Source organism: Oncorhynchus mykiss, chromosome 16 (assembly GCF_057628025.1).
Source record: "Oncorhynchus mykiss isolate SJ-2025 chromosome 16, ASM5762802v1, whole genome shotgun sequence".
Lineage (NCBI taxonomy): Eukaryota > Metazoa > Chordata > Actinopteri > Salmoniformes > Salmonidae > Oncorhynchus > Oncorhynchus mykiss.
Genome location: NC_143037.1, coordinates 62,555,542 through 62,581,505, shown reverse-complemented (window position 1 = coordinate 62,581,505; position 25,964 = coordinate 62,555,542). Strand labels below are relative to the sequence as shown.

At 41.1% G+C, this 25,964-nt stretch overlaps 1 protein-coding gene across 13 annotated transcripts; it reads right to left on the bottom strand.

Annotated features, from left to right (window-relative positions):
- Positions 1-3,540: 3,540 nt before the first annotated feature.
- Positions 3,541-24,313, bottom strand: LOC110492439 (cytosolic sulfotransferase 3). Of its 13 annotated transcripts, none has more exons than XM_036947437.2 (9): positions 23,878-24,313; positions 20,208-20,337; positions 11,172-11,310; positions 10,908-11,036; positions 10,413-10,513; positions 9,917-10,043; positions 9,671-9,768; positions 9,329-9,503; positions 3,541-9,232 (listed from the first exon to the last, which is right to left on the bottom strand). In XM_036947437.2, exons 3-9 carry the CDS (start codon positions 11,308-11,310, stop codon positions 9,120-9,122), a joined length of 882 nt encoding a protein of 293 aa, XP_036803332.1. In that variant the 5' UTR covers positions 20,208-20,337; positions 23,878-24,313; the 3' UTR covers positions 3,541-9,119. The 13 variants fall into 13 exon arrangements, with proteins under 13 accessions (XP_036803332.1, XP_036803329.1, XP_090059761.1 ...); XM_036947434.2 differs by having other exon boundaries at positions 10,413-10,543; positions 23,878-24,271; XM_090203635.1 differs by having other exon boundaries at positions 10,413-10,537; positions 23,878-24,271.
- Between the last annotated feature and the right edge of the window lie 1,651 nt (positions 24,314-25,964).

Here is a 25,964-nt window from a genome sequence, read left to right as displayed (position 1 = left end):
GTCAAAGGTAACGCATATTTTATATTTTATTTCAGTGTTTTGTGTAGCGCTTGATACGCTAGCCCCTTTGTTTACTGCTAGTGAGGATGGCAGCAGGCTATCAGTTAATAGCTTCATATGCTTTCGCCGAAAAGCATTTTTAAAATCTGACATGTTGGCTAGATTCACAACGAGTGTAGCTTTAATTTTTTAAATTTTTTTATTTTACCTTTATTTAACCAGGCAAGTCAGTTAAGAACAAATTCTTATTTTCAATGACGGCCTGGGAACAGTGGGTTAACTGCCTGTTCAGGGGCAGAACGACAGATTTGTACCTTGTCAGCTCAGGGGTTTGAACTCACAACCTTCCAGTTACTAGTCCAACACTCTAACCACTAGGCTACCCTGGTGAGTATCTTACATGTGTGATTTAATGAAAGTTTGACTTTTATAGCATTTTATTTGAATCTGGCGCTCTGCATTTCCCCTGGAAATTGGCCAGTTGAGACGCTAGCGTCTCCCCTATCCTCAAGAGGTTTAAAACCTCTTAAAGCTAGGGGGCAGAATTTTCACTTTTGGATAAATAGCGTGCCCAATTTCAACTTCCTGCTACTCATGCCAAGAATATAAGATATGCATATTATTCATAGATTTGGATAGAAGACACTCTGAAGTTTCTAAAACTGTTTGAATCATGTCTGTGAGTATAACAGAACTTATGTAGCAGGCAAAACCCCGAGGACTAACTGTTCAGAATTATTATTATTTTTTTCCCATCTCTCTTCCCCATATAGTCTTTGCCATTGGAAATTTAATAGGAACATACTTGCAGTTCCTACCGCTTCCACACGACGTCGCCAGTGTATGGAATATGGCTGAGGATATTTCTTTGGTGGGAATAATGGTGGGAATGGTGGGAATAATTTGACCGTAGACAGTGTGTGTAAACCTCACAACCCTCCCTTTTTCTTTTGTATTGTTTTTGGTGAGTTGTGTATTTATTAAACATGTGGAACTCTAAGTACGCTGCGCCTAAGTATGCTGGCCCCACACACCAGGCTTCCTGCGACGACCCCTAGTCCAGCCTTCTGCGAGGGTTCGCAGTCCAAAGCCTCCAGCGAGGGTTTGCAGTCCAGAGCCTTATGTTATGTTTTGTGTGTCTTTTTGTTGCTTTCCATGTCTTGTGCTATCACTCTCTTAGGAACCAGAAGGGGAAAGTGGAGAAACTAAGGCTGCTCCATCTGCCATTGAATGAGACCGCAGCTTCAGCTGGAATGGCATTTCGTTGTGTGATCACAGTTCGGAGGCCATAAGTTTCTGAATTTGTACACCTCGCGGTAACTGTTCATTCTTTGTTCATTTGTTTGTTTGTTTAGTTAACGTTTTATAATCATTTGTTAATTTTTTTATTCATGTTTTATTGTCATTGTTTATAGATTTATTAGTAATTTCCATGTTTATATGAATTGAACATTAGGATGCTATTGTTCAAGAGGAGGGACTGTTGGAATCAACACTTTGAACATTGAGATAATAAAGACATGATAGATCAGACGCATAGTATATTAAGTGGGATATATATATCTGGATGGGAGAAATGTTGAGTTGTCTGAATACAGCTGTACAGAACATTTGGGAAGAATTTAACTTGGTTAACAAAATTACATTTCCCTCTTTTGTTGTCCCAAGTGTTAGGTACTTATTTTTCTAAGTAAATAACTCACGAACACTAGAGAAGCTTTAAGCAAAACAATTTTTTTTTTACATTTTATAAAATGTATTACAAATTTAAAAACTGAAATATCACATTTACATAAGTATTCAGACCCTTTACTCAGTACTTTGTAGAAGCACGTTTTAGCATCAATTACAGCCTCGAGTCTTCTTGGCAATCAAATCAAATCAAATTAGTCAACTGTGCCAAATACAACAGGTGTGGACCTTTCAGTGAAATGCTTACTTACGAGTCCCTAACCAACATTTCAGTTAAAAAAAATATGGATAAGAATAAGAGATAAAAGTAACAAGTAATTAAAGAGCAGCAGTAAAAAATAACAATATATACAGGAGGGTGCCGATACAGAGTAAATGTGCGGGGGCAACGTTTAGCTGAGGTGGTACATGTAGGTAAAGTGACTATGCATAGATGACAACAGAGAGTGGCAGTGGTGTGGAGAGGGGAGGGGGGGGGGGGGCAATACAAATAGTCTGGGTAGCCATTTGACTAGATGTTCAGGAGTCTTATGGCTTGGGGGTAGAAGCTGTTTAGAAGCCTCTTGGAACTAGACTTGGCGCTCCGGTACCGCTTGCCGTGTGGTAGCAGAGAGAACAGTCTATGACTGGGGTGGCTGGAGTCTTTGACCATTTTTAGGGCCTTCCCCTGACACCGCCTGGTATAGAGGTCCTGGATGGCAGGAAGCTTGGCCCCAGTGACGTACTGGGCCATTCGCACGACCCTCTGTAGTGCCTTGCAGTAGGAGGCCGAGCAGTTACCATTCCAGGCAGTGATGCAACCAGTCAGGATGCTTTCGATGGTGCAGCTATTGAATCTATTGAGGATCTGAGGACCCATGCCAAATCTTTTTATTCTCCTGTTTGGGAATCGTTTTGTCGTGCCTGCTTCACGACTGTCATGGTGCGCTTGGACCAAGTTAGTTTGCTGGTGATGTGGACACCAAGGATCTTGAAGCTCTAAACCTGCTCCACTGCCCCGTCGATGAGAATGGGGGCGTGCTCGGTCCTCTTTTTCCTGTAGTCCACAATCATCTCCTTTGTCTTGATCACGTTGAGTGAGAGGTTGTTGTCCTGGCAGCACATGGGAAGGTCTCTGACCTCCTCCCTATAGGCTGTCTGGTTGTTGTCGGTGATCAGGCCTACCACTGTTGAGTCATCGGCAAATTTAATGATGGTGTTGGAGTTGTGGCTGGCAGTGCAGTCATGAGTGAAAAGGAAGTACAGAGGGGGCTGAGCACGCACCCCTGAGGGGCCCCTGTGTTGAGGATCAGCGTGCCAGATGTGTTGTTACCTACCCTTACCAACCTGGGGGCAGCCCGTCAGAAAGTCCAGGATCCAGTTGCAGAGGGAGGTGTTTAGTCCCAGGGTCCTTAGCTTATTGATGAACTTTGAGGGCGCTATGGTGTTGAACGCTGAGCTGTAGTTAATGAATAGCATTCTCACATTGGTGTTCCTTTTGTCCAGGTGGGAAAGGGTGGTGTGGAGTGCAATAGAGGCTGCATCATCTGTGGCTCTGTTGGTAGGGTATACAAATTGGAGTGGGTCTAGGGATTCTGGGATGATGGTGTTGATGTGAGCCATGACCAGCCTTTCTGAAGTAATTTAGGCAGGTTACCTTAGTGTTCTTGGACACAGACACTATGGTGGTCTGCTTAAAACATGTTGGTATTACAGACTCAGACAGGGAGAGGTTGAAAATGTCAGTGAAGACACGAATTAACCTGAAAGCGTTGCTGTATCTAAGTTCATGTGGAAAAGTTGAATTTTGTCTCATTGGTTGGAACAAATCAGTTTGTGTATTATCCCAATTAACGACCCAGAAAAGTAGGATGGCAATTTAACTTATTTATTAGATTGAACGAGACAATGATATCCAATCAGTTGAGATTGGGTGGATAACATACAGTGTAACCTGAAGTATTTAAAAACAATTACTGGTGATTCTTCACCACCAGAGGTCACTGATAGCACAAGCTGAAATCATACGGGATTTCCACCCGGCTCGCGATTTCACTTTCAACAAAGGGGAAAACAAACATGTCTGCTCCCCCTTTTGTTAGCTTAGCACTTGGTGCAATGCTTAGCTTCACTTGTGCGGGAATTCCACTTCCCAGCACAAGGAAATTTCCCTCCAACACTGGACCAGGTTTACTAAGTGACGTCCCACGTTCAACATTTCAACGATATGTTTCACAATGTTGACCGGAACGCGCGGAGAACAAAGAAATACACAGTTGGCCTGGAGAGATACTTAACTGCTTCGGTGAATCCATATATGGGGTTGCAGGAAGCCTAGTGTTTAGAGCGTTGGTCTTGTAACAGAGAGGTTGCAAGATCGACTGCCTGAGCTGACAAGGTAAAAATCTGACACTCTGACCGGCAGTTAACAAGGCAGTTAACCCACTGTTCCTAGGCCGTCATCGGAAGTAAAAATGTGTTCTTAACTGACTTGACTAGTTAAATAAAGGTAAAATTAATTTTAAAAATAAAAAAATCTACTCAAATTTCTATCGGCTCGCCCTATGTCCTCCCTTAAAATACTACTAGCGATAGACAGAAATAACACTACGTTGTGGCCCAATGCGTCTATTCCTTTAGAATACCTAAACATCGGCCGGTTCATATGCACTAGCTCGTAGTATTCGTTAAAACCCATACAAACTGACTTCCGTCAGATATACAACACAGGAGTGGTTCTCCCCCTACCAGTATCTGGGTGAAAAGGAAAAACCACACACATTACCCTCTCAACAATTATCCTGCCTATAGCTATTATTGGAGCATACGCATCTTGCTACCCAATTGCTATGGAATGAATTCAAAAGTGAGGCCTAGTTTTATCTTAGATTCCTCACAGGGGGCGCCAAATATGTTGTAAAGTAGTGTCATTAATGTGATGACTGCTGTTTATCGGATAATTAGCTATGTTTATAACTACATGATTAAATTAATCATGTAATCAGGTAATCATTAACTCAGTAACCTGGGGCACCATGGGAAAAGTCTGTTTAATGAGTTTCCGTTTGCCAATATAACTCAAAGAATATCAGAATATCGATTTCACAGCCGTCGCTAATGAATTAATTTCCTCTACAGTCTCATCCTGAACGTCGCATAATTTGTAAATCTGCACCAACCCGGGTCTGACTAAATCATTCCGTACCACAACAAGCTAAATGATAATATAAGATACACATACACAAACATACAGTCTAGACTATTGATTGGAACTTAGTACAAGGAAACAGGTCCCTAACGGACCAACACAATATGACACATGTTACACAAGATGGGGATTTAGAAAGAGACAGAGAGAGAGAGTGCACGAGAGAAAAGCACACTTGGATACATTTGTAAACTATGCTTAGTTTAGCTCTAACACCTTGCCCCGAACTGCCGCTCTTATGTGTCAGAATTATAATGATGTAATTACTTGTTGAAGGTCTCCATTGCATATCTCTTCCTGGACTGAGTTCCTCTTAGGAGGTATAGCCAAAGACCTTCTTCTCTGATGGTGGCACCTTCTTCGTTACCGGGTGTAAGTCTCTGATTGTCCACACAACGTCAGTGTCCTTTCTCTTAGTGGTCTGTTCCCTTGCATTCTTTCTGTGAGAGTGGAATTCTGAGGAGGCTAATCAGCCATGTCGACCCTCCCAGCTTGAATAGGAGGACCGTATAGACAACCGATGATTTGAAAATAATAACTGGCTGGTTCGTCTTGAATTCCTCTTCTGAGATACAGTAATCAACCGTTGCCTAGATTGTTAACTTCTTATGGCTGCAGGGGCAGTATTGAGTAGCTTGGATGAAAGGCCTGCTCCTCAGTCATAGTTGTTAATATTTGCATATTATTATTAGTATTGGATAGAAAACACTCTGAAGTTTCTAAAAGTGTTTGAATTATGTCTGTGAGTATAACAGAACTCATATAGCAGGCAAAAACCTGAGAAATTCCACTTCCTGTTTTTTTTCTGGAGGTGGCATATTTTCAACCAAGGTCTCATTGAAATTACAGCGAGATATGGATGAGTTTTCACTTCCTAAGCCTTCCACTAGATGTCAGCAGTCAATAGAACTTTGTCTGATGACTCTAATGTGATGGGGCGTCATTTGACACAGGTCAACAGCCATGACTGGACCATGCTTTCACCAGGCGCGTTCACAGGGGAAGGACTTGCGTTCCACCGCTCATTTGAAGTCATTCTAATTCTCCGGTTGGAACGCTATTCAAGATATCTGTAAACAACATTCTAAAGATTGTTTCAGTACATCGTTTGACATGTTTCTACTGACTGTTACGGAACTTTTGGACATTTCTTCACGTTATAGTGGACGCGCTTTGTGACTTTGGAATTGTTTACCAAACGCGCTAACCAAAGTAGCTAATTGGACATAAATAATGGACATTTTCGAACAAATCAAGCATTTATTGTGGACCTGGGATTTCTAGGACTGCATTCTGATGAAGTTCATCAAAGGTTACGAAACATTTGTCATGTATTTTCTGGTTTCTGTTGACTCCAACATGGAGGCTAATTTGGCTACTGTTCTGAGTTCCGTCTCAGATTATTGCATGGGTTGCTTTTTCCGTAAACTTTTTTTGAAATCTGACACAGCGGTTGCATTAAGGAGAGGTATATGTATAGTTCCATGTGTATAACTTGTATTATCATCTACATTTATGATGAGTATTTCTGTTGAAACGATGTGGCTATGCAAAATCACTTGACGTTTTTGGAACTAGTGAATCTAACGCGCCAATGTAAACTCAGATTTTTTTATATAATTATGAACTTTATCAAGCAAAACATGCATGGATTGTGTAACATGAAATCCTATGAGTGTCATCTGATGAAGATAATTCAAGGTTAGTGATTAATTTTATCTGTATTTATGCTTTTTGTGAATGCTATATTTTGCTGGAAAATGGCTGTGCTAATTTTGGTTTGGTGGAGACCTAACATAATCCCTTGTAGTGCTTTCGCTGAAAAGCCTATTTGAAATCGGACACTTTGGTGGGATTAACAATGAGAATAGCTTTAAAATGATATCAGACACATGTATGTTTTAGGAATTGTAATTATGAGATTTCTGTGGTTTGAATTTGGCGCCCTCTATTTTCACTGGTAGTTGTCATATCATTCCCGTTAGTGGGATTGCAGCCATAACAAGTTAAGAGGTTCCTTTGTCCTCTTCCTCGTGTTGCGTTTGTGGGGCCGCGACTATATTAGATCACAATGCAGCTGTGGTCCATTTTAGTGTGATATGTAAATTCTTAACTCGCATGTTTTATACCCCCGGGTCACAAAGGGGTGTTTCCGTCTTTATGGCAAATTCTCTGGGGCACATTCCAATCCTCCACACTGAGAGGACAAAAGATGTGTCTACTGTCTTACGATTTAAAATGGGAGTGTGGTGTCTTAACCCCCCCATCAATCCCTCTATACCTCTCCCCCTCTGCGGTGGTGAGAGATCTCTCTGTAGGACTGTGATCCACAGTAACCTGACCCGAACATGCCAGTCATGACAGGTGGCAAGTACCAAATTTGCCCTGAACTCATTGATGATGCAGAACCACTCTGTAAAATCCCTGGCCCAGGAGTACCCAGACAGGGATTCTTACACATGCCGTCACCCGTACAACTCAACTCTTTTATGGTCTGAGGTACGAAATGAGGGCTCCAATCAAAATGAGCGTAATATTTGGTATTTTATTAGGATCCCCATTAGCTGTTGGAAAAGCAGCAGCTACTCTTCCTGGGGTAAACATAAAACATGAAATAATACAGAGGACAGAACTATGTAAAACATTATCAAAATGACACAGCCTACATATCAATGCATACGCACAAACTATCTAAGTCAGGGCTGCCCAACCCTCTTCCTGGAGATCTACCGTTCTGTGGGTTTTCAGTCCAACCCTAATTTAACACACTTGATCCTACTAATTAGCTGCTCAACAAGGCCTTAACAAGCTGAATCAGAACCGCTAAATTAGGGTTGGACTGAAAACCGACAGGACAGTAGATCTCCAGGAAGAGGTTTGGGCAGCCCTGATCTAGGTCAAAGAGTGGAGAGGCATTGTGCTGTGAGGTGTTGCTTTATCTGTTTTTTGAAACCAGGTTTGCGGTTTATTTGAGCAATATGAGATGGAATGGACTTCCATGCAATAATGGCTTTATGTAATACTGTACGCCTTCTTGAATTTGTTCTGGATTTGGGGACTGTGAAAAGAACCCTGGTGGTATGTCTGGTGGGGTAAGTGTGTGTGTCAGAGCTGTGTGTAATTTGACTATGCAAACAATTTGGAATGTTTCTTATGAAAAGAAGAAGTGATGTAGTCACTCTTAGCCAAGAGAGACTGGCATGCATAGTATCTATATCAGCCCTCTACTTTGGAGGGCTTTTCAGCCCATCTCTTCCAAATCCCCAAACCAAAGCCAGGAGCTGCCCCCAAACGTGTCCCCTCTGAAGTTGCTGTCCAACGGCCTGAAGATTTGCCTAAGCAGTAATGAGACTGCTGCTACATTTTCAGTACCATTTGGGAGATTTTTCAGCTGCAAGTCAGTCAATTGGCAGAGGGACAAAAGCGCTGTCCCCCACAGTTCAGCCAGCACCTCGCTGCTATTAGCAATGGGTGCCAGGTTCTGTATTGTACTCAATCGGTTGGGTTCTCAGGGTCACAGTTGTTGTCAATCCAATTGCCACACCCATCGGTGAGCATGATGGACACAAAAATTGTGGCAGTGATGAGTGAAAGAGATCAGCCCTGGTTTAGGGATGGAGGAACATGGATGATGCCTGAGAATCTAACAGCATTTAATCCAGCATTTGATCCAGCATCATCTAAGAAGGCAAATGTTCCAGCGTCATCTAAGTCAATTGATTCAGCATCATCTAAGATACCAAATGATCCTGAATCATCTACAGTGCCAGTGGGTGAAGCCTTTGTATTCCTCATTGCACTTGTTGTAATTGTCTTTGCTGTCTACTGTTTTGGTTATCACTATGGCAACAGCCTCCTGGAACAATAAAAGGCTTAGTAGATGGAGAGCTTGACAATGTCTAACATGCTGGTTATAACCAAAAGGTCTCTAGGTTGTGTCACACTTTAAATCAGAATTATAGCTTTGTGATTAGTAAGCGTTTCTAATTTCTTAATGTAATCACCTGTATGAATTTGAAGCCAGCTTTAACAACAGATGTGATATTTGCACTGCTATTTTTCTTTAGTTGAATTCCACAATATTCTGTGACATGCACACATACAAAAGCATATAAAAAACTAAGACATCATTAGCTCTCTTATTTATACAGTAAAGATGGTATCAGCATATTGTACATTTCAGCACCATGACTCCAGCAGAGCTGAGATGCATATGCACCAGTCAACCTGATCACAACCCCTAGACTACAGTGCGGAACTGTACGGTGGTGTTCTTCATCTTCTTCTTATAGTCTCCATCAAACTGTTCACTCTGGGCCACAGTGAAATGGTTCTTCCAGTCACCAACCTTTCCTGGTGTGTGACAGAGGGTGTGAGCAGAGAAATTTGTTGAGGCAGAGAGAAAGACTGACAGAGAGAGAGGTATAGGGGAGAAATAGAGAGGTCTACCTTTTCGCATGAATGGAGAGATCTTGATATCCATGATTGGGAGGGTGGAATAGTTGGCCATGCTGTTCTTCTTCATAGTATCAAACTGCACTCCGCCTCTCACCCTCTCCTTCTCCTCTGCTGAAGGAGACAAACCTAGGAAGGAGCACAGCCTGTCCAGCTCTCTCCTCGTATCCTGCAAGAAAACACACTAGACACTGTACTCTTGCCTCACTGAAAGCTAATGCTAGAGATTATCAATATAACACTGATATACACACTGCCTTTATGTACGTTAATGAGCTACATAATCTGCAAAGAGGTCAGAACCTTTATGGCACAGGAGGTAGTTGTTCTACTCACCTCAACCATATCCTCATAGAAAACGTAGTGGAGTTTTGAGTGAGTCTGTTTCCTCTCCCACCAGCCAGTTACATGGTCGTACCAGGAACCAAACACCACTGAGGGAAAAAGCCATGTGGACATGAGAGGATGTTAGTGAGATATACATAGTCAGGAAAGAATCACAGCATCAGTACTCTCCCTCTTAATCATTATAATGTATTTGTTCACTTATTCATTCACTAGTTCATTCTCTCCTTCACTCACTCTTTCCATCCATGAATCTCTGTAAGAAGTTGTTCCAGTCTCCTGGCTCTGGATGGGCCTGGTTCATACGGTCAAAGTGGAAATAAGACACTGCATTGTCCTTGGCATTACGGGCCACATACACTATCTGCAGAGAGAGAAATCATTGCAGTTACAACATGAATTGATGTAAGTGTATATTTAAAACAAACAGAAGGAAATGGAAAAGCGAAAAATTAGGACAATAAAACTTTTTACAAAGACTGTTTCTCTAAAGAGTATTCACAGTCCACAAGGAGTCCCAAGCTGGTTCTGGAAATGTTTGAGATCGTTAGTGTACTGTGTAATGCTATGCTGCCCTCCATTGGGTCATTAATTAAGTCCACTTACTGGTCAAAAAGCAGCACAGGAGGTTTGAGGATGCATAAATGTTAACCATATGCTACACCAGCAGACATGAGCAGAGTCAGATTCACAGACTACACGGACAACAAGCAGAGAGTTACATATAATGTACCCTGCAGTTCTGCTCCCAGAAGGACTTGGGCACCAACTGGACTGGGAGGTGAGTCTTGATGAGGCGAGGAGAGGTGGATAACTTGTCTGCCAGCTCTGTTCCTGTGTGTACAGAGGGGTGAGGATCTGGTTCTGTAATTTTTTTGGAGGTAAGGATGACTTTACAGTAAAACTGCTTATTGTCATGTAGCTGGAATATGTGATTGGCACAACTTCTCACAGTATACGATTTCAAGCCATGAAAATGAGCCTTCAACTTTGTGACAGTAAAAAGCCTGTTGATAAGGACTTTGGTATAGTGCATGGTGTTTTCCAGATTCTGTATTCAAGTATGTCAAAGATTTGATCTACACAGACTCGGATGTGTCTTGTAAGTGCAGTCATTATCATCTGATCAGTTAGTTATTTGGAGTACACAGTGCCCTTCACACTTTATTGATGTATAATCAAGATAAAGGCTTCACAGTGTGGAGTTATGTCAGGGTTGTATTCTAACCTGGAGGGATAATATGGAAGTCACTCTCCAGGAAAGGCACCCTCTCATAGATAGGCAGTGAAGTCTGACGCTCAGGGGCTGTCTGACCAAAATACAGCAGGTCTAGAATGTAGGACACCCATGTGGTACCTGGGAGAGAGAAAGAGGGGGAGAGAAGATGGAGAAATGGGGAGAGAGAAAAAGGGAGAGAGAGGCATGGCAAAGAGCTGCGTCTCTGGTCATCCATTTATCCCTACAAAATGTTGGCAACACACAAACACAGACCTGCTTTGGGGTAAGTGGCGATGAGGATATCATCTGGCCTGGCCTGGAAGTTTCGTATGTTCTCCCAGTTGTCAGTGAAATGGTGGATCATGGAGACTCCATGGAAGTCAAAGAGTTTTGGTCGAGGTGGCAGCTCCATCTGTTACAACAACACAGTCCACCTCTGATCAGAGAGATATCAGGGAGAGTTACAATAATCAACTATTCACTAATATTCTTGTTTCATTCAAGCATATTCTCCAGGTGACAAGAGATCCCATTTTCAACATATAATTCCTTGCCAGTTCCCTTGTCAAAAGACAAAGTACAGAAAATGATAGACTGCATACAGTCATGACTTTGTAAAGTACAACTAGCTGACTATGACCATAAGGTTCTATCTGCATTTGTTAAAATTAAGTTGTTGCCATAGCTTTGTTTTGTTCAATGTTCTCTACCAAGATAGTGCTCTAAATACACAAATTCATGTTGTCATGTTCAAAAGAGTACTAGATAAAAATAGATGACTGTACCGACAGACGAGAAACAGGTACAGGGTGTGGCTTTAATAAATAGACATGAACAAACAAGAACAGCGTCTGGACAGGAAAAACATAACATCAATGCTGACTCAGGAAAGAAACTGAGGAAGTGACAGATGTAGGGGAGTTAAATGTCGTGATGGAGTCCAGGTGAGTCCCATAATAAAGCTCACGTAATGATGGTGGCAGGTGTGCATAGTGAGGAGTGAACTGGTGACCTCTAGCACCGGAGAGGGGGAGCAGGAGTAGACTTGACACTGACACTATTTGGAACTTTAAAGCCAATTATCTCAGAATCATCCTTTTGCAGATATAACCTCATAGTCCCAAGTTCTCACATTCTCAAACATAATGTTCCTGACATGTGGTCCATAAAAATAGGTTTAAAACAGGCAATGTTATCCTGTCTCTGCAAAAGTAAGAAGCTGGTTATGTTACATTAAGGGGAAAAGGCCTGCAGGTTTCCTGGCATAGCATATTGTCTTTACAGGTAGATCTTTTTTGGGTAAAGAATTTATCTAAATCCATCCCTTTAAATTTGGTGTACCTTTCATTTGATTTTTCTTGAAAGACTCACTAGAATATATGGAGAGAATGGTTCAGAATATTAGGGGATCAACGACAAAGTTCGAATACTTATTTCCCACCATAATTTGCAAATAAATTCATTAAAAATTCTACAATGTGATTTTCTGGATTTTTTTTTCTCATTTTGTCTGTCATAGTTGAAGTGTACCTATGATGAAAATTACAGGCCTCTCATCTTTTTAAGTGGGAGAACTTGCACAATTTGTGGCTGACTAAATACTTTTTTGCCCCACTGTATATCCAAGTTGAGGGGTGTTTTCGGCAAAAAATATGAGCAAGGTTACAGCGATGAGGTGTTCACCATTACTGAATGTCTACTGCGCATACCCAATGTCTACAAGTTAAAAGATTATGATGGGTTGCTTATAGAGGGACCTCTTTATGAGAAGGAATTACAGAAGGTACAGTTGGGTAAAGACAAAGTCTTTCACGTGGAGGAGATTCTAGATCAACAGAGAGAAAAGGGTAAAAAAAAATGGGTGCTTGGTCCGCTGGAAAAACAGGCCCCTCATGGAACGGCTATCCGCTCCTGTGACACTGAAACATGAGTCATCTCGGGGAGAAGCCACTGTTCCCGTTCTGATATCGAAACTATGCCCCGTCAACCTGTTAGGCCGGGATGTAATGACTAAACTGAATGTAGCCGTCACTCCCACTGAGAGGGGGGGGGGGGGGGGATAACGGATATTCCTAAAACTTGATGGAACTCTCAGACAAAGTAGTACCAGGACTCATTAACCAGTTGGATTTAGGGGGCGCTATTTTAATTTTTGGATGAAAAACGTTCCCATTTGAAACAAGATATTTTGTCACGAAAATATGCTCAACTATGCATATAATTGACAGCTTTGGAAAGAAGACACTCTGACGTTTCCAAAACTGCAAAGATATTGTCTGTGAGTGCCACAGAACTGATGTTAAAGGCGAAACGCAGATAAAAATCCAACCAGGAAGTGCTGCATTTTTTGAAACCGCCTCATGCCAATGACTCCTTATATGGCTGTGAATGAGCTACGAATGAGCTTACGTTTTCCACATTTCCCCAAGGTGTCTACAGCATTGTGACGTCTTTTTAGGCATTTCCCTTGAAGAATGGCTGTAAGGGAGCACCTATTTTGCCTACAAAAATAATATTTTTGGAAAAAAGGAACATTTGCTATCTAACTGGGAGTCTCCTGAGTGAAAGCATCTGAAGTTCTTCAAAGGTAAATGATTTAATTTGGTTTCTTTTCTTATTTTCGTGAAAATGTTGCCTGCTGCCAGCAGAGCCTAGCATAGCATTATGCCATGATAAACTTACACAAATGCTTGTCTAGCGTTGACTGTAACGCATATTTTGAAAATCTGAGATGACAGTGTTGTTAACAAAAGGCTAAGCTTGTGTTTGAATATATTTATTTCATTTCATTTGTGATTTTCATGAATAGTAAAAGTTTATAGGGGTATTTATGTCCGTTGCGTTATGCTAATGCATTTGAGGCTATGATTACGCTCCCGGATACGGGTTTGCTCGTCGAAAAAGGTTAAGATGTCCCCCGATGACTTACACTGTACTCTCTGCTATAACAAACACCCAGGTCCAGATCCAGTCTATGAGGAAGCATTTTCACTATGACAGCACTCATGCTGCTGTGGAAGTGGAGCTACCTCCTCAGAGTTAGAAGCTGTTTAGAGAAAGGTGGAGTCCCCATGTATCTCTCGCCAAGGAGCCCTCGGAAGGGTAGGAGGACATGGGCCAGTGGGTGTTAAAGCGGAGGAAAATCAGACTGGGTAGACATGATTAGTAGAGATCAACACAGTCCATCAACCAAGGTATCGCAGGAAGCTAAATTGGAGAGCTAATAGTGTTCCTGGTGTACATCTGAATGAGTGTGTAAAATACTGAGGAGAGGAGTACCTGTTAACAGAAGAACAGGAGTTAGATTTACAGATAGTCCCTGAACATTTATGGTCACAAGGTCCAGCAGACGTAGGATTAATTAAAGGGGTAACTCCAATACAGGTAGTACCTAAATCTAATCATAGGCCATATCACAACCAATATCCCATGAAATCAGAGGCAATAAAAGGTATTACTCCAATTTTTTAGCAATTAAGGAAAGGAGGGGTAATCATTCCAGGCGATTAAGCATTTTGTAATTTTCCCCTGTTCCCAGTTAAAAAAGCAGCTCCATGTACAGATTGGAGAATGGTAATGGATCTACAAGGGGTTAATAATAGTATCATTCCACGGGCTCCATGTGTGCCAGATCCACATACATCGTTGAACCAATTGAAACCTGAAAATGCTTACTTTACAGTGATAGATTTAGAAAATGCTTTCTTTAGCATGCCAGTACACCCCGATAGTCAAGGGTGGTTTGGGTTCACTTTTATGGGGAGCAAATGGACGTACTCGAGGACTCCCCAGGGATTTTCGGAAAGTCCCACAATTTACAGCCAGGCTATTACCCAAAATCTAGGTCAGTTTCACCCTCCACAAGGAAGCCACATTTTGATATATGTAGATGACATTTTGGTGGTGAACCCCTCTCAAGAGGGCTGTAAAGCTGACAATCTAGCTCTGTTAATGTTTTTGGCTGAACAGGGCCATAAAGTCAGTAAGAAAAAGTTGCAGATTAACAGTTTATGAGCATCAAGAAGCTGTTAACTTCTTAGGGCTGAAATCCCGTTAACGGGAGTGATGTGACAACAGCCAGTGAAAGTGCAGGGCTCCAAATTCAAAACATAAAAAATCTCATAATTAAATTTCCTCAAACATACATATATTTTATACCATTTTATAGGTTCTTGTTGTTAGTCCCACCACAGTGTCCGATTTCAAATATGCTTTACAGTAAAAAACGACAATAAACACAGCCATTTTTTCCAGCCAAAGATAGCAGTCACAAAAAGCACAAAGAGATAAAGTTCATATTTATCAAAATATGAGTTTACATTGGCACGTTACATTCACTAGTTCCAAAAACATCCAGTGGTTTTGCATAGCCACATCATTCAACAGAAATACTCATCATAAATGTAGATGATAATACAAGTTATACACATGGAATTATAGATATACCTCTCCTTAATGCAAACGCTGTGTCTGATTTCAAAAAAACTTTACGGAATAAGCAACCCATGCAATAATCTGAGACGGCGCTCAGAAGAAATAGTCACAATAGCCGCCATTTTGGTGTCCACATAAACAAGAAATTACATGATAAATATTCCCTTACCTTTGATGATCTTCATCAGAAAGCACTCCAGGAATCCTAGGTCCACAATAAATGTCTGTTTTGTTCGATAATGTCCGTTATTTATGTCCAAATACCTCCTTTTGTTAGTGCGTTTTGTATACATATCCAAACGCTCATTCTGGTCAGCGTTACGTCGGACAAAAACTTCAAAAAGTTATATTACAGGTCGAAGAAACATTTCAAACTAAGTACAGAATCAATCATTAGGATGTTTTTAACATGTAGCTTCTATAAAGTTCCAACCGGAGTATTCCTTTGTGTCTTGATGAGCAACGGAACGCAAGTGGATACCATGAGGAATGCGCATGATCAGAAAATGGCTGACTGCCAGTCACCTGATACATTTTGCTCTCATTCAGTCCCACAACACAGCAGAAGTCTCATTCAAATTTCTATAGACTGTTGACATCTAGTGGAAGCCCTAGGCAGTGCAACATCATTATGGCTAGGGGTTCCGCTAGCTGAAAAGGCAGTGCGCGAAATTCTAAAATATTTTATATTTTTGTTAGATCACCACCAAATCCAAAAAAACACACAGCCATTTTTCCCAGCCAAAGGTAGTCACAAAAGTAGAAAAATAGATAAAAATGAATCACTAACCTTTGATGATTTTCATCAGATGACACTCATAGGACTTCATGTTACACAATACATGTATGTTTTGTTCAATAAAGTGCATACTTATATCCACAAATCTTAATTTACATTGGCGCATTACGTTCAGTAATGTTTTGCTTCCAAAACATCCGGTGATTTTGCAGAGAGCCATATCAATTTCCAGAAATACTCGTAATAAACATTGATAAAAGATACAAGTGTTATTCACAGAATTAAAGATGGACTTCTCCTTAACTTCTTGGTAACAGGGGGCAGTATTTTCACGTCCGGATGAAATGCATGCCCAAATTCAACTGCCTGCTACTCATCCCCAGAAGACAAGATATGCATATTAGTAGAGTTGGATAGAAAACACTCTGAAGTTTTTTAAACTGTTTGAATCATGTCTGTGAGTATAACAGAACTTATTTAGCAGGCAAAACCCAGAGGACAAACCATTCAGATTTGTTTTTTTTAGATCACTCTCTTTTCAATGGGTTTTCATTGGGAATCCAGATTTCTAAAGGACCTTCTTGCAGTTCCTATCGCTTTCACTGGATGTCAACAGTCTTTAGAAATTGGGTGAGGTTTTTCCTTTGTGTAATAAAGAAGTATGGCCATCTTGAACGAGGGTAACTTGAAGTGTACTGTTAGATAGAGACGCGTGACCAGAAAGCTAGCTATAGTTTGTTTTCCTCCTGTATTGAACACAGATCATCCCGTCTTCAATTTTATTGATTATTTACGTTAAATACCTAAAGTTGTATTACAAAAGTAGTTTGAAATGTTTTGGCAAAGTTTACAGGTAACTTTTGAGATATTTTGTAGTCACATTGCGCAAGTTGGACCCTGTCTTTTTCTGGATCAAATGCGCCAAATAAATGGACATTTTGGATATATATCGACAGACTTAATCAAACAAAAGGACCATTTGTGATGTTTATGGGACATATTGGAGTGCCAACAAAAGAAGCTTGTCAAGGGTAAGGCATGAATTATATTTTTATTTCTGCATTTGTGTTGCGCCTGCAGGGTTGAAATATGCTTCTCTCTCTTTGTTTACTATGGTGCCATCCTCAGATAATAGCTACGTTTGCCTTCGCCGAAAGGCCTTTTTGAAATCTGACATGTTGGCTGGATTCACAACAAGTGTAGCTTTAAATTGCTATCTTGCATGTGTGATTTCATAAAAGTTTGATTTTTATAGTAATTTATTTTAATTTGTCGCTCTGCATTTTCACTGGCTTTTGGCCAGGTGGGACGTCCCACATATCCCAGAGAGATTAATGCAACCGCTGTGTCAGATTTTTTTTTTACTTTACGGAAAAAGCACATCTTGCAATTATCTGAGTACGGCGCTCAAGAGACCAAAACAGCCAAAGATATTTCCGCCATGTTGGAGTCAACATTAGTCAGAAATAGCATTATGAATATTCACTTACCTTTGATGATCTTCATCAGAATGCACTCCCAGGAATCCCAGTTCCACAATAAATGTTGATTTGTTCGGTAAAGTTCATCATTTATGTCAAAATTCCTCCTTGTTGTTAGCGCGTTCAGCCCAGTAATCCATCTTCATGAGGAGCGAGCACTAGGTCCAGACAAAGTCCAAAAGTTCCGTTACAGTCCGTAGAAACATGTCAAACAATGTATAGAATCTTTAGGATGTTTTTAACATAAATCTTCAATAATGTTCCAACCGGATAATTCCTTTTTCTGTAGAAAAGCAATGGAACGAGAGCTACCTCTCACGTGAACGAGCGTCACGAGTTTGTGGCACTCTGCCAGACCACTGACTCAAAGAGCCCTTATGAGCCCCTCCTTTGCAGTAGAAGCCTCAAACAAGTTTCTAATGATGGTTGACATCTAGTGGAAGCCTTAGGAAGTGCAATTTGACCCCATAGACACTGTGTTTTCGATAGGCCAAGCTTTGAAAAACAATAAACCTCAGATTTCCCACTTCCTGGTTGGATTTTTATCAGGTTTTCGCCTGCCATATGAGTTATGTTATACTCACAGACATTATTCAAGCAGTTTTAAAACTTGTTGTTAACCTGTTGGATCTCTAGGGGCGCTATTTCATTTTTGGATAAAAAACGTTCCCGTTTTAAGCGCGATATTTTGTCACGAAAAGATGCTTGACTATGCATATTCTTGACAGTTTTTGAAAGAAAACACTCTGACGTTTCAGAATCTGCAAAGATATTGTCTGTAAGTGCCCCAGAAATCATTCTACAGGCGAAACCAAGATGAAACGTCTAACAGGAAATGAGCAGAATTTCTGAAGCTCTGTTTTCTAATGTCTCCTTATATGGCTGTGAATGCGACAGGAATAAGCTTAGACCTTCTGCCGTTTCCCCAAGATGTCGGCAGCATTGTGACGCATTTGTAGGCATATCATTGGAAGATTGACCATAAGAGACTACATTTTCCAAGTGTCCGCCTGGTGTCCTGCGTCGAAATTGGTGCGCAAAGCCAGCTGCAAGTTTTTTTCCATTTGATTGAGAGGAGAAACCATGCTTCCACGAACGATATATCATCGAAGAGATATGTGAAAAACACCTTGAGGCTTGATTCTAAACCACGTTTGCCATGTTTTCAGTCGATATTATGGAGTTAATTTGGAAAAAAGTTCGCGTTTTGAGGACTGAATTTTCGGGGTTTTTTTGTAGCCAAATGTGATGTACAAAACGGAGCTATTTCTAATACACAAAGAATATTTTTGGAAAAAACTGAGCATTTGCTATCTAACTGAGAGTCTCCCCATTGAAAACATCCGAAGTTCTTCAAAGGTAAATGATTTTATTTTAAGGATTTTATGTTTTTGTTGAAATGTTGCGTGCTGGATGCTAAGGCTAATGCTAACGCTAAATGCTACGCTAGCTAGCTACTTTTACACAAATGATTGTTTTCCTATGGTTGAGAAGCATATTTTGAAAATCTGAGATGACAGTGTTGTTTACAAAAGGCTAAGCTTGAGAGATGGCATATTTATTTCATTTCATTTGCGATTTTCATGAATAGTTAACGTTGCGTTATGGTAATGAGCTTGAGGCTGTAGTCACGATACCGGATCCGGGTTTGGGAGATCAGAGAGGTTAATCCCACCACAGTGTCCGATTTCAAAAGGCTTTACGACAAAAGCATTCAATGCGATTATGTTGTGTCAGCACCTAGTCACAGAAAAACATAGTCAGAAATAGCATTATAAATATTCACTTATCTTTGATGATCTTCATCAGAATGCACTCCCAGGAATCCCAGTTCCACAATAAATATTTTTTTTGTCCGATAAGTCCATAGTTTATGTCCAAATACCTCCTTTTTATTCGCACGTTTAGTTCACAAATCCAAATTCACGATGCGCAGGCCAGATGTGAAGTAAAAAAATTCCATTACAGTTCGTAGAAACTTTAGGATGTTTTTAACATAAATCTTCAATAATGTTTCAACCGGAGAATTCCTTTGTCTTCAGAAAGGAAAAGGAACGCAGCTACCTCTCATGGGCGCACGCCTGACTGAGCTCATGACATTCTGCCAGACCTCTTACTCAATCAGCTCTTATTCTCTCCTCCTTCACAGTAGAAGCCTGAAACAAGGTTCTAAAGATTGTTGACATCTAGTCAAAGCCTTAGAAAGTGCAATATGACCCCATAGACACTGTATATTGGATAAGCAAAGGCTTGAAAACCTACAAACCTCAGATTTCCCACTTCCTGGTTGGATTTTTTCTCAGGTTTTCACCTGCCATATGAGTTCTGTTATACTCAAAGACATCATTCAAACAGTTTTATAAACTTCAGACTGTCTTCTATCCAAATCTACTAATGCATATATTAGCTTCTGGGCCTGAGCACCAGGCAGTTTACTCTGGGCACCATATTCATCCAAGCTACTCAATACTGCCCCCTGCCATAGGAAGTTAAAACATTTTTCTCCACACAAAATTCTAAAGACAGGTCACCAGATATAAACTCCTTCGGAAATTTTAGCATCTAACACCCAGAGTACATTACAATTGTTTACCTCATTTATTAATGCAATCATACAGATATTATCCCCTATATTCGTGAATTAAAAGCACTGACCTTATTAATTGCAGCTGAGGTTTCAATGTTGGTTGGATCTCATCACCGTTTCTGTCGCATACCAGTTTGCCACCGGCCTGTACAGAACCCTCCGAATGGGGCCAGGTCTCGGTGCACGGTTTCGGTGTCTCTATGGAACGACAGAAGCAGATATTGAGATCCGGCTCAAAGGACCAAGCTGTCACGAGAATTTTCAATCCCAATGATGATAACTAACAATTACTTAAGCTTTGACCAATCCCCAAGGTTTGTAAGACCCTGGGTTTAATAATAATTAGGAAAAGACTCAGCTTATGCAAAAGGTTGGCTCTTTATTCACAAGAACGTTCTGACGTCCATAATACAAAGACATGCCATTTTATAACTCACCCCCTCCCTACCTACTACACGCACATACACGCACATACAGACACACAAACAGTAGGTGGGATGTATCTTTCCCCATAGTTCTCACCACTCGTTTATCACTACCAAGCTGGCAGTTCCATCCTCCCGAGATTAGAGGGACCTTGACGGACTCCCTTTCCTGCCATAAGTTTCTCAGAGATCTAACCATGCACAGTTTAATTGTTCTCTGTATTTTCTTAGTCACACACACACACACATTTCTACTTGTCTCGACCAAACCTTATTAGACTGAAGTTTATCATTCTAATTCATTATACATGTTACAAAATCAAATAATGACTAATAGTTACGTTTGTCTAATTATTCCTTACATATGTTACATAATCTAATCATTATGTTTCAGGGTGGAATTCTTTAGTCATTACCTTAAAAATAAATGACCTTATCAGTAACAAATCAAATCCCAGGACATAGGCATATCTGATATGGGCAGAAAGCTTACATTCTTGTTAATCTAACTGCACTGTCCAATTTACAGTAGCTATTACAGTGAAATAATACCATGCTATTGTTTGAGTAGAGTGCACAATTATGAACTTGACAATGTATTAATAAACAAATTAGGCACACTTGGTCAGTGTTGATACAACATTTAGAACAGATGTGCAACAGTTCATTGGATATGTCTAAAATTTTGCACATATACTGCTGCCATGTAGTGGACAAAATATAAATTGTGCCTGATCTGGAATAATACATTATGGCCTTTATCTTGCATTTCAAAGATGATGTTACAGAAAAATAAATGTTAAAAAAAATGTATTTGTATAATCTTTTACCAGATCTAATGTGTTACATTCTCCTATATTAATTTCACATTCTCACACGCTTCAAAGTGTTTCCTCATTTTAGGCGAAACATTAAAGAAAGGGTCGGATCCTTTTAACAAAGCCTAAGTCTTAATGTTTCTCAAATGGTGACAGTAAAACCATACTACACATGATAGCAATTCCAACATACCAAAATAACTGACTTACCCTGCTCTCTCTGAGTAAGATACCTCAGGGTGAATGCACAGCTTACAAAATGACTCCTAATTTATACTCTGTGTTCCTCCTTTCCTGTCTCCTCCCCATTCTCTCTTCCATCATTTTATTTTCCCTTGAGGGAAAGGGTCTGGTTTGTTCTGGATCTACTCCAGAGGTGAGGGGCTTTTCTTTTCTCCCTCTCAGTATCTCATGTGTCACTACTACATCGCCAGGGGCACTTACATTACCAGAATTCACCACTAGGTGGCAGCTGGACACAGAATTGAGCGAAGTTATTATTACCTTATGCTTACCATATGCTTCCCAGTCAAAACAGTTTGCGCAAATATTATGACAACATTTTGTGTAATTTTTGTTCGTTTTGGTATTTAACGTTTTTTTGTGGGCTGTTGAAGCACACATTCTTGAGGTAAGTTGAAGTTCTGCAATTGGTCAACAGTAGGGATTCTTCAATTAAGTGTTTGTTGTCATTTAATGACAGACGGCTAGTTTTCAAGCTATTTTTTTCACTTGAAATATACGCACCAAACATCTTAGTTAGATGTAAAATTACTCAACCAAGACCTCCTCGGCAAAAACGTAAAAAATATTAAATTATCTTAGATTAATTCAGACTATTTGAGGAAGTGTGCTGGCTGTGTTTTTTATATGTCATCTGGTGATTCTTAGTAACTATACTGTTCTCTTTGAAGTAGAAAGAAAAATGTATATAAGTTGACATATTAGACATGTGTAAGCAGAATGAAGGCTGAAGCCCATGTAAGTGTACAAAGCTGCAACAACAGAGTTAAACATTAAACATGTAAAAAACTGAACGCAAGCAGAATCTGTGTGGATGAGGCATGGTAGATTAACAAAACGTGACTGGTCTGGGTCATGGGCCATCTTGTGAAGGCTATTGGACATGCACATGGGTTAATCATACATAGACAACATCGGCCTGAACTTGTGAAGACCTTTGACAGGAACATTAGCTAATCAGTGATAGGCACCAGTAGGAGTATGCATGTCACGCCACCAATAGAATCTATGCCTCAATGTCTGAGCCAATAAGAGAATGGAAACTAAGTAAGACAACAAGATTCACAAAGTGGAGTGATGATGTTATGTAAGGGTAAAACTGTATAAAACCAAGCACTAAGAATGAAGAGTCAGTTCTTTCATGGAATTGCTTGGCTTTGTTACTCTCTGTAATAAAGTCTATTTGAATTCACAAGCTCCGGTATCTGATAAGTATTTGATTCAGTATTTCCCACAACACCATCTCAAGAGGACAAACAGTAGAATTGCTGCTTGTTTCTTGTTTTTCAAGCGAATGGCTTTTTAAGGGAGAATGCGAGGCTTGCTTCGCCTCGCTGAGTTCTGCTAGGAACAGACCAAACCTGACCTGAACCCAAACATATTCAATCCCCCCCCTTCCATCAAAGCACACACACACACACACACACACACACACACACACACACACACACACACACACACACACACACACACACACACACACACACACACACACACACACACACACCTGATAGGCTACTGAATGGGCAGTGTCCTTGGGTAGATAGTGTCTTTGTCTTTTCTGTGCCCTTAAACCTCCTGCATTGTCCTCAACACACTGTCTAAATCACTTTAGTGTCTAATTCTTTCCTGACCAGAGACTAGGCTGCAGAGTATGTGCCTGGGCACTGTGTCAAGCTTGTACACATCTTTCACCTACTGCATCAACCTTCTTTATCGCCAGGTTGCTTGTTTGACACCAACAATCAATACAAAAAGATACTCTGTAATGTTACTTGGTAAGGAGGTCTGGTGAGGAGGTCAGATGTCACAGGTGAATGCTCATACAGTAAATGAGGAGATAATAACCAAGCATTGGCTACCTCAACATAAAGCCTCATCAGGCACCACATGCATTTATTTAAGTATCATTACAGATGCTGGCAGTGTAGAAGTTTAACATTTAACATCACCTCTTGCACTTAGCCATCCCGGATCCGGGATCGTGAATACAGCCTCAAGCTCATTACCATAATGCAACGTTAACTATTCATGAAAATCGCAAATGAAATGAAATAAATATGCTAGCTCTCAAGCTTAGCCTTTTGTTAACAACACTGTCATCTCAGATTTTCAAAATATGCTTCTCAACCATAGGAAAACAATCATTTGTGTAACAGTAGCTTGCTAGCGTAGCATTTAGCGTTAGCGTTAGCATTCAGCAGGCAACATTTTCACAAAAAACAGAAAAGCATTCAAATAAAATCATTTACCTTTGAAGAACTTCAGATGTTTTCAATGAGGAGACTCTGTTAGATAGCAAATGTTCAGTTTTTCCTGAAAGATTATTTGTTTAGGAGAAATCGCTCAGTTTGGTGCCAAACGCCAAACTTTTTTCCAAATTAACTCCATAATATCGACTGAAACATGGCAAACGTTGTTTAGAACCAATCCTCAAGGTGTTTTTCACATATCTCTTCGATGATATATCGTTCGTGGAAGTGTGCTTTCTGTTCTGAATCCCAGGAGAAAATGCCCGCAGCTGAAGATTACGCACCAATTTAGACAAAGGACACCGGGCGGACCCCTGGAAAATGTAGTCTCTTATGGCCAATCTTCCAATGATATGCCTACAAATACGTCACAATGCTGCAGACATCTTGAAGAAACGACAGAAAGGGCAGGCTCGTTCCTGGTGCATTCACAACCATATAAGGAGACAATGGAAAACAGAGCCTCAGAAATTCTGCTCATTTCCTGTTTCGCCTGTAGCATGAGTTCTGTGGCACTCACAGATAATATATTTGCAGTTTTGGAAACGTCAGACTGTTTTCTTTCCAAAGCCGTCAATTATATGCATATTCGAGCATCTTTTTGTGACAAAATATTGCGCTTAAAACGGGCACATTTTTTTTATCCAATAATGAAATAGCGCCCCCATAGATTCAACAGGTTAATATCAAATACAATAGACCACATTAACTGGAATGACATTCACTCTCACGTGTGAAAAAAAGACCCATTAGCAACACCTCCAACTCTTCTGATAAGCTGTCACCACTACATTGCCCCTGCCGCTATTCAATGTGCATGCGAATGAGTTGTTGGTGTCATGCCCTGACCATAGAGAGCCTTTTATTCTCTATGATTGGTTAGGTCGGGGTGTGACTAGGGTGGGTCATCATGGGGATTATGTTTCTATGTTGGCCATGTATGGTTACCAATCAGAGGCAGCTGTTTGTCGTTGTCTCTGATTGGGGATCATATTTAGGCAGCCATTTTCCCCTTTGTGCTTTGTGGGATCTTGACTATGGATAGTTGCTTGTTAGTACTATTGTTAGCTTCATGTTTCGTTTTGAGATTTATTGTTTGATTTTGCTGTGAGTTTCAATAAGAAATAAAAAGATGTGGAACCCAGATCACGCTGCGCTTTGGTCCAGTTATTCTAACGATCGTGACAGAAAATCCCACCAACAACGGAACAAGCAGTGTGCCCAGGAGGAAAGCCAGGAGTGGAAGACATCCTGGATGTGGGAAGAGATTATGGCAGAAGACAGAAGCCTGCCATGGAAGCAGGCGTAGGCAGCGAGGGAAGAACAGCGACAACGCCAGGGTTCACTGCCACGACGCAAGCCCAAAAGAGCCAGAAAAACTGTTTTGGGGGTGCACACAGAGTGGTTGGCGACGCTGAGGGGTGAGTCAGAGACCGAGGAGGTATATTGGGACAGATTGAGCGAGGAGTGGGCAGAGAAAGTAGAACCAGAGCCAACTCCCCATACTCACCGTGGGGAGAGTGTGACCTGTCAGGCACCATGTTTTGCGGTGACACGCACTGTGTCTCCAGTGCGCATTCACAGCCCGGTGCGTTCTGTGCCAGCTCGTCGCACTTGTCGTGATAAAGTGGGTATCTGTCCAGGACGGGTTGTGCCGGCTCAGCGTGCCTGGTCTCCAGTGCGCCTCCTCGGTCCAGGATATCCTGCGCCGGCTCTACGCGCTGTATCCCCAGTGCGCCTTTACAGCCCAGTACATCCTGTACCTCCTCCCAGCACTCGCCCTGAGGTGCATGTCACCAGCACGGTGCCACCTGTACCGGTACCACGAATCTGGCCTCCAGTGCGTCTCCACAGTCCAGTACATCCTGTGCCTTCTCCCCACACTCGCCCTGAGGTGTGTGTCACCAGCCCGGTACCACCAGTGCCGGGTCCAACGCGTCAGGCCTCCACTGCACCTCCACAGTCCAGTACGTCCTGTGCCTGCTCCTCACTCTCATCCTGAGGTGTGTGTAACCAGCCCGGTACCACCAGTGCCGGCCTCACGCACCAAGCTTCCGACAACAGTTCCCAGTCCATAGCTTCCGGCG

Coding starts and splice junctions, on each gene's coding strand:
- LOC110492439 (XM_090203629.1), bottom strand. CDS start 13,905: ATGAGTGCTGTCATAGTGAAAATGCTTCCTCATAGACTGGATCTGGAC. Junction 11,037..11,171: donor CGCCACTTACCCCAAAGCAG/GTCTGTGTTTGT, acceptor TCTCTCTCCCAG/GTACCACATGGGTGTCCTAC. Junction 9,504..9,670: donor TCTATGAGGATATGGTTGAG/GTGAGTAGAACA, acceptor GTTTTCTTGCAG/GATACGAGGAGAGAGCTGGA.